The sequence below is a fragment of the Hipposideros armiger genome, unplaced genomic scaffold (assembly GCF_001890085.2).
Source record: "Hipposideros armiger isolate ML-2016 unplaced genomic scaffold, ASM189008v1 scaffold_753, whole genome shotgun sequence".
NCBI lineage: Eukaryota > Metazoa > Chordata > Mammalia > Chiroptera > Hipposideridae > Hipposideros > Hipposideros armiger.
Genome location: NW_017732103.1, coordinates 7,304 through 19,821, shown reverse-complemented (window position 1 = coordinate 19,821; position 12,518 = coordinate 7,304). Strand labels below are relative to the sequence as shown.

The 12,518-nt window shown below is 46.3% G+C and overlaps 1 protein-coding gene across 1 annotated transcript in view; it reads right to left on the bottom strand.

Annotated features, from left to right (window-relative positions):
* The window catches only part of RPS6KA2 (ribosomal protein S6 kinase A2), a 99,470-nt gene extending 91,741 nt beyond the window's left edge, over positions 1-7,729 (bottom strand). Inside the window, exons 1-3 of the mRNA XM_019628180.1 lie at positions 7,582-7,729; positions 6,765-6,881; positions 2,793-2,874 (exon numbers count right to left, since the gene is read on the bottom strand). Of these exons, the coding sequence (XP_019483725.1) occupies positions 2,793-2,874; positions 6,765-6,881; positions 7,582-7,599 (217 nt within the window). The 5' untranslated portion in view covers positions 7,600-7,729. The remainder of the gene's footprint in view (positions 1-2,792; positions 2,875-6,764; positions 6,882-7,581) is intronic.
* Positions 7,730-12,518: the final 4,789 nt, after the last annotated feature.

The following is a 12,518-nucleotide window of genomic DNA, read 5'->3' as shown; positions in this document are numbered from 1 at the left end:
GCTAGTGGGGCTATGAACAGTCATGAAAAGTTTCTGTGTGGACACGTTTTCATTTCCCTTAGTTACACACCCGGGTCATATGCTAACTCCGTGTTTGACCTTTGGCGCCAGGACCAGAGCGGCCATTCGTTTCTCAGACATTCAGGTGATTTAGAACTAAAAACTGCCTAATGTAATTTTCTACTTCTCTGGAACTATTCTTAAGTGAAAGGTTCCTTTACTAAAAGGTGGGGACAGAAAGTCAAATCCTTGTTTCCTATACATCTTTGTTTCCCGCCCATGCTTTAATGTAGTATAGGGAATTTTACAAAACAATTCTTTAAAATTCTATTATGAGAGTCTTGGACTATTTGGGCAAGTTCAATTGACAGCTTTAGAAATATAATCGTATGTTTTACATAAATAATCATACATGTATATATTATAAAAAATGCTCACTATAAAGAGCACGGCTTAAATTACGTTCTGTTCATAGTGCGGCATTAAAATCTCAGGTGTCTGCAGCAAAGCTCAGTGCCTAGGGCAGAGCACCCAGAGCTTCGTACAGAAGAATCACTGGGGTGACTTTTAGAACAGTCACCTTCAAGGCTCTAAGAGACTCTGATCTAGCAGGTCAGGAGGGGGTCTGGGGATCGATTTTGAACAACTTTTGCCTCCCAAACACACATAGGTGGTTGTGAGGCAGCCTCCAGTCTGGCCAACATGGGGACCCCTGGCCGCGCTGACAATGCCAGCCTGATCCCTGCCATCTCTTCACCCACATTCAGACTGGAGTCTCACCTACCTTCTCAGTCCTTCTTGAAGGACCTCATCTGGAACAGCCCTTTTCCTCCTTAGAATGCTAAAATGTTTATGTCTATCTATCTGGTCTACGCATTTATAGTCCTATATTGTTGGTTATCTGTAGTTCAGGATGTATCTGATTGACCAGCTAGACAGTAAGCGACTTGAGCAAAGAGAATGACTGATTCTTGGCACTGCCTCCATGTGTACTTGCTGAGGACATGGTGACATATGACCTAAACATTCAGAGATGCCTTGCTGTCTTTGAGTTTCATGGCTGCAAAGGCCTCACCATGAGTCCCCTGCCCTTGAAGGATGTCCTCCCCTATCCTGCTAGCTCCCCTATAGGCTAGACCAGCCGGACCTCATCTGATCCTCAGACTAATAGGCTGCCATGTCCTGCCCACCCACAGAGTTATCCAAGCAAGCCCATCACATCCTCTGAGGAACCAGAGGCCACCTCACCCTCTTGTTACTACAAAGCCTGCCTCCCACAGCTGCAGCTGGTCCATGCTGCTGACCACCACCTGTGTGGCCCGGCATGGCGTGTGCCCTCTTCCCCGGGGGGTAATGAGCACATGTGACTAACACAGTCCATCGTCTCACCGCCCAGTGACGGTGTCGTGTGTTTAGCCTTCTCGCACTATTTAGGGCACAGGACCCCTCCCTCACCAGCTGTGACTAGGAGGTGATCAGAGCAGTTGCAGTAGGTGCTCAGTTCTTGCGTACTGTTGTCTAGATGACCACGAGCTTGGAGCAGAGGTTTTAGACAACAGCTTCATTTTGAACTGTGTTTACTGCTATTACTTTACTGGAGGGTAGAAGCACCGAGGGCTGGGAACCAGGTGTGGGGCTGTATTTCTAAATCCCAGTCACCAGGACAACAGAGGGAAACACTACAGCCACAAGTCACATTTTGTTTAAAACAGCAATCCCATCTGACCAGAGAATTTGGGCTGGACTGCTGTCCACACACAGCCGTGACAGCCCACTTTTGCTCCCACACGATGCTCTTTTCGGCAAGTGGTTCGCTACAGCAGAACACGTGTGGGATCTTTGCATTACGGCTTTTCTCTCTAAAAGTGGTGGCGAGTATTCAGGGATATGTGGACGAGTCTGGGAAATGTTTATACTGTTCATTATCTATTAAGAGAGTAATGTGTCTGATATACTCCCTTGGAGATCGCTTCCGAAAGCATGCAATGCTGAACAGAATGTGCAATTTACTCAAATAACGGGCAGAGCATAAAGCACACTTATGTCTCACACGTGGCCGGCCCCTGTTTGAAACCCTTACCTTTTAAGGTAGCTTTTTTAAGAACTTTCATTGCGTAGAGCTGTCCTGCGTCTGGCCCCTTGACTTTCCTCACCAGGAACACCTGATAAAGAGAACACAGAACGCGGGAAATCGTCAAGACTTTACATGTATTTTCCTTATTTGATCTGACAAGGGGATATACAAGGGAGTTAGAAGAATTCCAATAAAATAAATACTGTAGGAAAACTTTCAATTTAAAATTTTCTCTGACATCTAGGCTGCCAGGAAAAGTGTCATCTAATTTACACAACCCTGTGGTGACATCGTTCTGTGTTTGTATGAAAAATCATCATGTTTTTGGCCATTAACCTCCCATTAAATGTTTTATAGGAAAAGTAATACCACCTTCTCTTTTTCTTTCTTTCTTTCTTTCTTTCTCTTTCTTTCTTTCTTTCTTTCTTTCTTTCTTTCTTTCTTTCTTTCTTTCTTTCTTTCTTTCTTTCTTTCTTTCTTTNTTACGGCTTTTCTCTCTAAAAGTGGTGGCGAGTTTTCAGGGATATGTGGACGAGTCTGGGAAATGTTTATACTGTTCATTATCTATTAAGAGAGTGACGTGTCTAATATACTCCCTTGGAGATCGCTTCCGAAAGCATGCAACGCTGAACAGAATGTGCAATTTACTCAAATAACGGGCAGAGCATAAAGCACACTTATGTCTCACACATGGCCGGCCCCTGTTTGAAACCCTTACCTTTTAAGGTAGCTTTCTTAAGAACTTTCATTGCGTAGAGCTGTCCTGCGTCCGGCCCCTTGACCTTCCTCACCAGGAACACCTGATAAAGAGAACACAGAATGCGGGAAATCGTCAAGACTTTACGTGTATTTTCCTTATTTGATCTGACAAGGGGATACACAAGGGAGTTAGAAGAATTCCAATAAAATAAATACACTGTAGGAAAACTTTCAATTTAAAATTTTCTCTGACATCTAGGCTGCCAGGAAAAGTGTCATCTAATTTACACAACCCTGTGGTGACATCGTTATGTGTTTGTATGAAAAATCATCATGTTTTTGGCCATTAACCTCCCATTAAATGTTTTATAGGAAAAGTAATACCACCTCCTCTCTCTCTCTCTCTCTCTCTCTCTCTCTCTCTCTCTCTCTCTCTCTTTTTCTTTCTTTCTCTTATTTTTTAAAGCTAGCTGTTTAGAAAACAGACCACTATTCGCAAGTTTGAAGGGAGAGCATTTGGTTTACTGTACATACCCCTCTGTAGTCCTCCCCACTGTGAGGGCCACCCGAGAGTTACTGCCAATCACACAGGGAGGCTCTGAGTCTGAAGAGAAACCAGTTTCTGTTATTCTGAACTTTTTTTACTCAAACGTTAGCTTTGAGTAGCTTAAGCTTACAGACAGATTGCTTTCTAAACGGCTCTTCCACAGATGCATGCGGACATTTAGGAATGCTTCTGAAACACTTTCTGAGGGTACGCTGAGGCGAACCACCGAACAATCTTTGCCGTATTTTCCAAAGCGTTTCATTGCTTCCCCATTTCAACACGGACGCGTAAATCACTTTTCTGTTTGAAGATGAGGCTGTGTTTTCCTTGGCCCTTGTCCCCCCCACCACTCCCCGTGCTCCCTGGACAGCACAGAAATCATGATGGTCTGAACAGGTTACGAAGGACCATGGGCTGTCTCCATGTTCCCAGCAAACTGGTCCAGCACTGGTTTCTTGGTTCCCAGTGCTTTGCAGGACTGACCTCCAAGATGAGAGCACATGCAAGTGTGTGTTCCTGTTGGGAGGACACGCCACAGCTCAACTGCCAGCTCAGCTGTCCCTGCATCGGGGCTCATTTCTCTGGGGTTTAGTGTCGCCTCTATTACAGGGACAATCTTACTATGGCTGGCCGAGCAGAGAGCAGACATTTAGGATGAGACTAGTTAGTGAAGGGCTCGTGCAGTCGGGGTGCGATGACAAGTCACACAGACGGTTCCTGGGAGTAGTTTGGGGTCAGGCTCAGGCACCAGCATGAAGATCTACATGGCAGAGGCTGCACTTTGTTCATTTCTACATCTTTAGCCTCTGCCGTCACTGAATGACTGAAAGAAGCAATGGGGATAGGCGACTGTGACCCGGGGACGCTATAGTCCAGAGCTACACTAGCTTTCAGCTCTTCGGAGCAGAGGCAAAAGATGGAAATGTGTTTAACAGGAGTTTTCAGCAGGGGGCAAACATTTAGTGTCGCCCTTCTTCCCTGCATAGATAGTAAAAGAAAGATTACTTCTGTATGAAGACACTTATTGGGATTTAGAGATGAGGAATAAAATAATATGGGGCATTAGAGCATACTTTCCTTCCTCTTATCATTAGTTTTGCTTTTATAAAAAATTCATAACCAACAACCCTGAGTGGACAAATACCAGTTGTAGTGGGGGCTCTTAGGTGCCTGACACTGGCTCTGGGCTGTTACCGGGGAACTTCCAAGTGACGATTTCCAGGATAATAACTGTCCTTTCCAGAGTCCTGGCTCGTCACTTCAGCACCCTCGTCCACCGGCGCCCTGAACTTTCCCTCCAATGTCAGCAATGGCACTGACCGACCGGGCTGACCTGGCCCCACACACACGCCGTGGCTGGGCTGGTGAATTAGGTCGTTCATGGAGGTTAAACATCCGCAGGAGCTGCCTCTGCCCTTCACTTCTCTTGCTCATTATCCTCTGAGCTTTGCTTTTTTATTTCTCACGTGACAATGGCCAGGAAGGAGAAGTACAGACTCTTACGAAGATCCCCATTCCCAGAGGATTCTGCCAAACACCAGGATGTCACCCGTGGTTTTTCATGGAATGGTTTCTTTTTTAAAGCAAAATTGAAATTCAAAATTTGAAATTTGGAGGGAATTGGAAAAAGTCTTTTTCCCTTTAATTTTTAACACCCCAGCCTCCGAGGAGGACGTGGTCAAGTTGCTTTCATTCAGTCGAGCTTCTGAACGGACGTGCAGAGCCTCATGTATGTTTCCATTGAGCTCAGAAAGCACTGTCTCATCTCTGCTGTCACCAGGCGCCGAGACGCGTGGGTCACAGTGAACTATGAACCACTTGGCAACGACTAGTCAACCACCGTCCGGCTGCGGCTCCCGGGCCTCGTCCTTCACTGTGGACACAGGGGACCCTGCTGATCCTGTGCTGGCCTGGGTTGAATTCGTTCTCAGGCTACGACGTGGGCGACATCTTCAAAGGTAGAAAAGAGAGACACTGTTTGTCTCTGTTTCCAAGTCATGGCTCTTAGAGGAAGTATCATGTCCCTCTCCTTCTCGCTGACCTTTCAGATTAACGGCGGACATTCCATCACCACATCACATAGGTCCTGTTTCTGTGTTTTCAGTACCAGCTAATTTTACTGTGAGAGACTGAAATCTTTACTTCCATAAACACCTTATAAACTACATTAAATAACCATTTTTGTAAGCCACAAAATTTTTAATACTGGTGATCTCATATGATCCAAACTAACATGCTTGTATGTACATTAGTATAAACACATTCCTCACCACATTACTGTGTGGGGAAGACACAGGGGACAGAAAAGACATTCTATCTGATAAGAATGCCGAAAGACAAATTTTGCACACAATCGGATTTTTGTGGTAAGAGGCTACCCAGAACATCATTAACGTACTATTTATCCTACATGAAATCAACAGGGGCCCAAGTTCACTTTGGCACAAAGTCCTATGAAGAATGGAGAGATTTGGTGAATGTACACACACCATAAATAATAGTTACTTTAAATAGCAGGATTCTGTTCCGCCTACACTCCAGGAGAGGCTGGCTTCAGGGTTTATTTCATATTATAGAAATGATGCTTTTAGGGTTGATATATTTCTAACAATGACACCAAGGACGAAGGGAAATGAACATGTCACCGGAATAACTCACCTCTCCCTGTAACTGGCAAGATTTGCTGATACCCTGTTGTATATGGACACGGCCCTGAATAACCAGCTATTTCTCATTTCCTGAGGGGAGTTCACTTTTATTGTAATTGGAATGTGAAAAAGAAAGAAAACGAACAACTCTATGCAAGATACATCTTAGGCAACTACTAGAAGGGGTTCATGTCAAATTAAATCATAGAGTAATCTCTATTAACCCACTTTTATAGATGGGAAACTGAGGCTTAACCAGGCAAAATAATGTGCAATCGACATGGAGGGTCAGGAGAGGAGCCGGTCCCAGTGACTCCTGAGTGACTAATCCCAAAGGACGTCATTTCCCCTTTTCTTTCTTTCTTGTTCTTTTTCTTTCTTTTAAAAAAATACCTGTAGAGGATGCATTCTCAAAGATGCATTAGCTCGAGTCCAATAACCTGCTCACTATGGTGATAAACAAGAAGCTCAGGGAAGCCACTAGAAGAGGGTAATGTGTGTGATACTCTCGAGGGTACAGGCAGCCCCCGCTCTGCACGGGTCTGTGGTGACAGAATTCCAGCCACGCAGTGAGGTCACAGTTCTGACGTGTGCCGGGTTCCAGGTAGCAGGGACCCTGCAGCGTGAGGACCGCCTGTCAAGTTCATCCTGTCAGTCGCACAGCCACGCTCCCTTTGTGTTCAGGCGGCATCTGCACCATCTCTCTTGTCACCAGATGCTCGAGGACTTCCGACTCGAGATGGGGACCAGCCACAGTGGAACAAGATGACCTCAGGTGAGTCAGAGAGGAACCTACCTTCCCGTAGGATCCTTGTCCCAAAACCTTCAACAGCTCAAACTGGGAAGGGTCGGCCTTTTCGCACCCTTCTTTCACATGGTGGCTGATGTCGATCTCCTTCACCACGCCTTCTTCCTGCAAGACAGCAGTGATACGCGATAAACATACAAATCAACATGGTCCTTTGAATGCACCAGTTCCATCCAACATGGAAGTCAGGACGAGCTGGGGATGCTATGGAGATTTAGGACTGGAGTTAAAAGTTGTGATGCCATATCACTTTACATACTCATCTGGGCTATATGTGCTGAGTATTCCATGCACAGGCCACATGAGCCGGTGTCTCTTTTCTCCATGCATTTTTATCACTTGGTCTTACCAATATCGTAAGGAAACGGAAAGGGATTCTCAGTGAACACCATTCTGCTTCTGAACAGTTTGGGCAAAAGCCTAGATAGGGACGGATATGGAGGCTAGGGGACAAAACGGTCCTCCGAGAACATGTTTTAACGTCCACACTGCCACGCTCAAAGGGGTCAATCAGTGGGTCCCAGGTGTGGAAGCAGCTTGTGAAATGCTGATTTGTTCCTTTTCCTCCCCGCCCCCTCCTCCCTTAGACCACCCCTGATAGTTTTGCCACAGCTCATACAAGGAACGTTTCACTGCCACCCTAGAGATTACATTTCAGAAGCAACAGAAGAGATTTTCTGCCAGTTCAGAAGCAAGGTTTCCCAGCAGGAAAAAAAAGCCCCTGATCTTTAAATTAACCCATTAACAGGAAGCACTAGAAACGTTCACCAGAGAACTTCCTGTCCCCAAAGACGTGTTACTTCACTTGTAAAGGAGACGCCATCTGCCAAACGCCAGCAGCTGGAACCGGGAGAGCTGGGAAGTAGGGTGTTTCCTGACATTAGAGCCTAACTGGTCCTCGAGTTGCTCTCTGCCTTCTCTGGGCTCCCCCCGCAATCCCTCCGTCCATCTGAGCGTTCACCCTGCTTGTGCTTTTGCCACGGGTCTGGGTTCAGAAGAAACGTCAGCCTGGGCTGGCAGCGAAGCTCTAAAAATAGCTGCCAGTGATTGCAAGCACATTGTGTTCTGGGCACGCAGGACTTTTCATACATTATTGCTATTTTCCTTAAGAAATCCTATGAAGTGGAGATTTTGTCCCAATTAAGGTCACACAGCTACAAGTGTTAGAGTTGGGCTTCTAACCAAGGAGTACTTTAATCTAAGGGCAACGATTTTCAACAGAAATCATAATAGCAATAATTTACAGTGGTGTGTGAAATGTTTGAAAAATTCGGCTTCTGAAAAGTTACAGATTTTAGCTCCATGTAACCAATATTGGGCACCTTTAAGGGTAGAGAAACGGCACATGTGCTGTCAACCCTCTCAGCAGGTCAGCGGCCTCAGCAGTTACCTTTTGCTTTTTTTATTGCCATGGTTAAAGGGAACACCTCAATGTCCGCATCTTTTTACCATTTTTGTAAAAACATTGGCTTTTCTAATTGTGAAAATGGTGACTATAGCCAGGATGGAGTCCCCTTGGTTAGTTCATGAGGCTTGTATGAGCTCAGTTAGGAGACAATTGCTTTGTAATTACTCCCTGAATAAGTCAGTAAGAATGCTTGGCCCTGGCCAGCCAGTGGGCATTCTATCTAGATCAGAGTTTTGGGGTCACACTTGAAGCCCCTCCAGCTTTTACTGCGGCTTTCTGGGGCTGCAGGACCCCTTTAGTCATAGGAGAAATCTCTCCGTTTGTAACAAGAAAGAAGGAAACGTGAACCTCGGGGTTCACAGTGTCACCCTGCTTTCCGAAGGGGACTGTTTGCAGCATGGCTGGGGCAGACTTTCATTCCCACTTAGAACACGAGGCCGAAAGCTGAAGTTCACGAACATTCTCCACAGAAACAGACATGCATGCGCTACCTTTTCCTCCCATTGACTTGCCAGAAATGGAAGATTATTTGCTACTCAAATAAGAATAAAGTGTCCCTTGCCTGTAATGAAGCTCTTCCCTGGCAGTGGCCTGTGACCATCCTCAACCTACAGGACTGCACAGCGTGACTCATCCAGCACCCCAATTTCTTCCTAAAATAACTTCCAACATGCAGCTGTGTTAATGCAACACCTACGTTATGAAAAAAGGTAATATTCATCCAATCACAGCTTTCTGTGACTTCATTTTGCTCGTATGAACATATTAACAGTCATGCTGCCGAACAAAAAGTCAAATCCAACACCATCCAAAGGCGGGGAGTGGGGTGCGGGGGGCGGAATATGGCACAAAGGAAATGGCCAAGGAGGCAGGGGACACGGGGCTCAGACTCCGCTTCGGCTGGGCTCCTCCCCGAGCGCATTTCACAGCTCACGTGTGCGTTTGTGGAAGGTTTCCAGGTCGTCCTGGTTCTTCAGTTGCTCTTTCTGGAGGTCCAGAGGCTCAGGACTGGGATAAATATGGTCACTCAGCCCGCTGGGACGCCACACAGGCTTGCCCAGCCCTGGCAGGAACTGTGGCAGCCAGGATCACGCCCTGGAGCGTGGAGCACGGTGCGCCAATCTTGGAGGCTGGCTTCTCACCTTTCTAAGAATACCGGGCTAAGCACCTGGCTGCCTCGCTTCCCCGCCCCCGCCCCCAACTCCATCTCAGCATTTCACCTTCTTGAGTCATCATCGCCTTAACATTTCAAATCAAAGGTTTAGACACAAATCTCTCAACATTTCAAGTTTTGTGTGAATTCTTGCTGTCAAAGTATTTAGAGCAAATGTACCCCAAGCACACACCGAATTTCATCTCCAAGAAAGGCATGGAAACCTCAGGGTTTTTCTCTGATACAAGTGCAGTGCAGTTCACTTCCCACTTAATAAGGTCTTAACAGCGAGAATCCCAACTTCCCGCAGAAAAAGAACCAAGAATGTCACATTTTAGATTTTAGAGTGCTGCATTAATACTGACATTTCGGCTTGAACTTGCCTGAGGATACTACGTTCTTCTCTTTCCCAAGAAGTTAAAAAAAAAGAAGAAGAAAGAAGAAAAGAAAAAAGGTCTGGGATCCAGTGCCGACTGCAGGGGCCTGTGTGCATAGGAAACACCTAGGCACGTCTGCTTCCGTTTCTAGGCGTGATGGCCCCATTTTCTCGGTCATTTCATAATTATTGCCCTAAAGGGCAACCAGAATTAAAATATTATCCGTGCCTTATTTTGAAATAAATGCCTTCTGTATGGGGCAGGCCATTTCATCCAGAACTCTGGGTTTTAAAGCCATTCCCCTAAGAAAATAAAGTCTGTTCCTAAATCCTCTACCTATAGTACTAAACATTTGGTTTCTAGCATGACTCCTGTGAAACTGTGTTTTCTTTTTAATAACTTGGGAAATTTTGGGGAAGAGGCCGGTACCATGGTCAGGGGCTTGTTCTACAAGCAAGGATTTGAAAAATGTTCTGTGAGAGATAAAAACTGGAGAAATAAATTGCTTAGGTGACATTTAGATATGAAAACATAATTTGTGACAATGAAGTTTTAAATCCCTGCTGAACTGTAGTTGAAGTCCTGGCTGATTGGAGAAATTATCGGGCAGGTGTTCCAGCAGCTATTGTGAGAGGCTGGTGAGTTGGGAGAGACGGGGATGAAAAGGGGCCAGAGGGAGAAACTCACAGCTGATGGCTCTTCTCAGCACCAAAGTCACCTTCGTAGGTAATTCCCTCCGTTCTGAATCAGCTGCTTTCATGTTATTAAAAGGAGGATATTTATGACGAGTAAACGCAAATTGAAAGTTGCGAATATTGATGATAAAGACATAGAAAATAAAAGTTGGGCAAATGCTAGCTTTATCTCCATAAAAGGGGGACAAGTCATTCTAGAAACGCTCGATTTTCATGTAGGATATCAATTTACAGGAATAGTATGGAGATTTGAAGGGGCACAGGGCAGGTGCACCTCCAGGGGTCTCAGCTTTACGCAGGTGGGTACTGTGCCCTGCCTGGTTGGGGCTACAAGTTCACCAACCCCAAGTTCACCGGCTTTGTCAACTGCCCCCAAGGGGAAAGCCGGCTTCCACTGTCTTCTCACCCTGGGTTCTTGCTCTAACACAGGGTTTGGCTTCTGGGTACTTCCTACTAACTTCCCAACTCACTCATACATTTAAATATTTTAAAAAGGCTATTTTATCCAGTAATTCTAATTGTTTTTAACAAGAGGGCTTGCCACATCTAGTCTACAGTATTGTTAGGAACAGTTCAGGAATGCTTTCCACGTGGAGAGAAGAGACACCGAGTAGCTTTTGTGGCTCCTGTGGGGGGCAAGACGGGAGCAGACCTCCAAAGAGGTCCTCACGAGAGGGACGTCTCCCAGGGGCCCGGCACGTCTAACTCGTCACTGCTTGCAAGTTTGGGGTCTTTGTTACCAGCCAAGCGAATGGCACCAATGAACATATGCTGTGCACTACACCATCCTAGAGTGGGGGTTTTGTGCAAATTACCAACATAAAGTAAGAATAACCAGACACTGGAACCCCGGACTCTAGGAACCAGGAGGAACCTCCTCCTTTCAGACGGGTTGGCAGCTTCTTCGAGGGAACCCAGGCAGCTGAGCCAGAGCAGATTCCGACCTCCCGGCGCCTAGACCCATGCCCCAGACAGCCCTACTCCCCTCTGGCCAGGCTGCAGGAGGTTTGCAGAGGCAGCGGTCAATGAATTCCAGTGTCGTCTCTGCTCTTTTAAATCGCCCTTTACACGTCTCAGCAAATGTGTCTGCTTTCATGGCTGTGAGCAATTGTGAAATAAAATCATAGGACCAGCTGCACTTGTCCAGTAATTTCCCAGGAAACTTCCTATGAAAGCTTTCCTCTCCATCTCTAATGGGCTAAGTCGAGGCTGAGGCTCTTAGGACAGAGGCACCAACCCCTACAAGTGTCAGTCAAACTGGTTCCATAGGCGCTTGCAGAAATACAGACAAAAGGTGGCTTATTTAAGAAGAATGAACCCTCCACAAAATCAGGAGTCAGAGAAGCAGGAAGGACAAGGGGCGGAGAAGAAAAAAGAAAATGCTGGGTGAGATATTGAGACGGAGGTAGCGGCCCTGAAATTTCAGGCGTGTTACACCCCTGAGTAGCAGGGAACGATGTGCTCATCTGGCTAGCCCAGGTCTGCTCTCCACCCCTGGGAATTTTCAGTGCTTGAACTACAGATATATTCGACACAATGCCTGACTAGATGCAGCAGATTTCCCGGAGGAAATTTCTCATCCTTCCAGGAACACTGCTCTTCTTTTTTCTTACTAAAGAAAGTGATTCAGCACCAGGGCACCGTCACTGAAGTGGCTCACACACAGTGACAATCAGCGAGGCGTGCGTTGGTGGCTGAGGGCCGATTCCACCTTCAGAAAGAAAACACACACTGCTCACCGCAGCCCACGGAGGCTCCGCTGGGCTCAACTCAGGGTTCTTAGGTCACAGCAGCACCAAGAAGGGGCAGTGGAGAAAGAAGGGAGGAGGCCGACGAAGAAAAGCTCCAACAGTTGTTTTCTTTCTTTGCCTCTCTATCCAACCCCTTGCCTTTCAACCTCCCCCACTCCTAATAATTTTGGTTATTAAGGCGAGATGAATTTTTCCCTGTTTCTAAATGAAAGCTCCACCCCTCACTGCTTCTGTCTTTCTTCGCCCTCGTTGCCTGTTGTTCCCCAAATTATTTTCCCTTCCAACCTTCTGAAAGCCTCTCGGTCTGTTGGTATTTTTATACATCGCAGTCTATGCAGATCAGGCTCCCTGAGAGCTG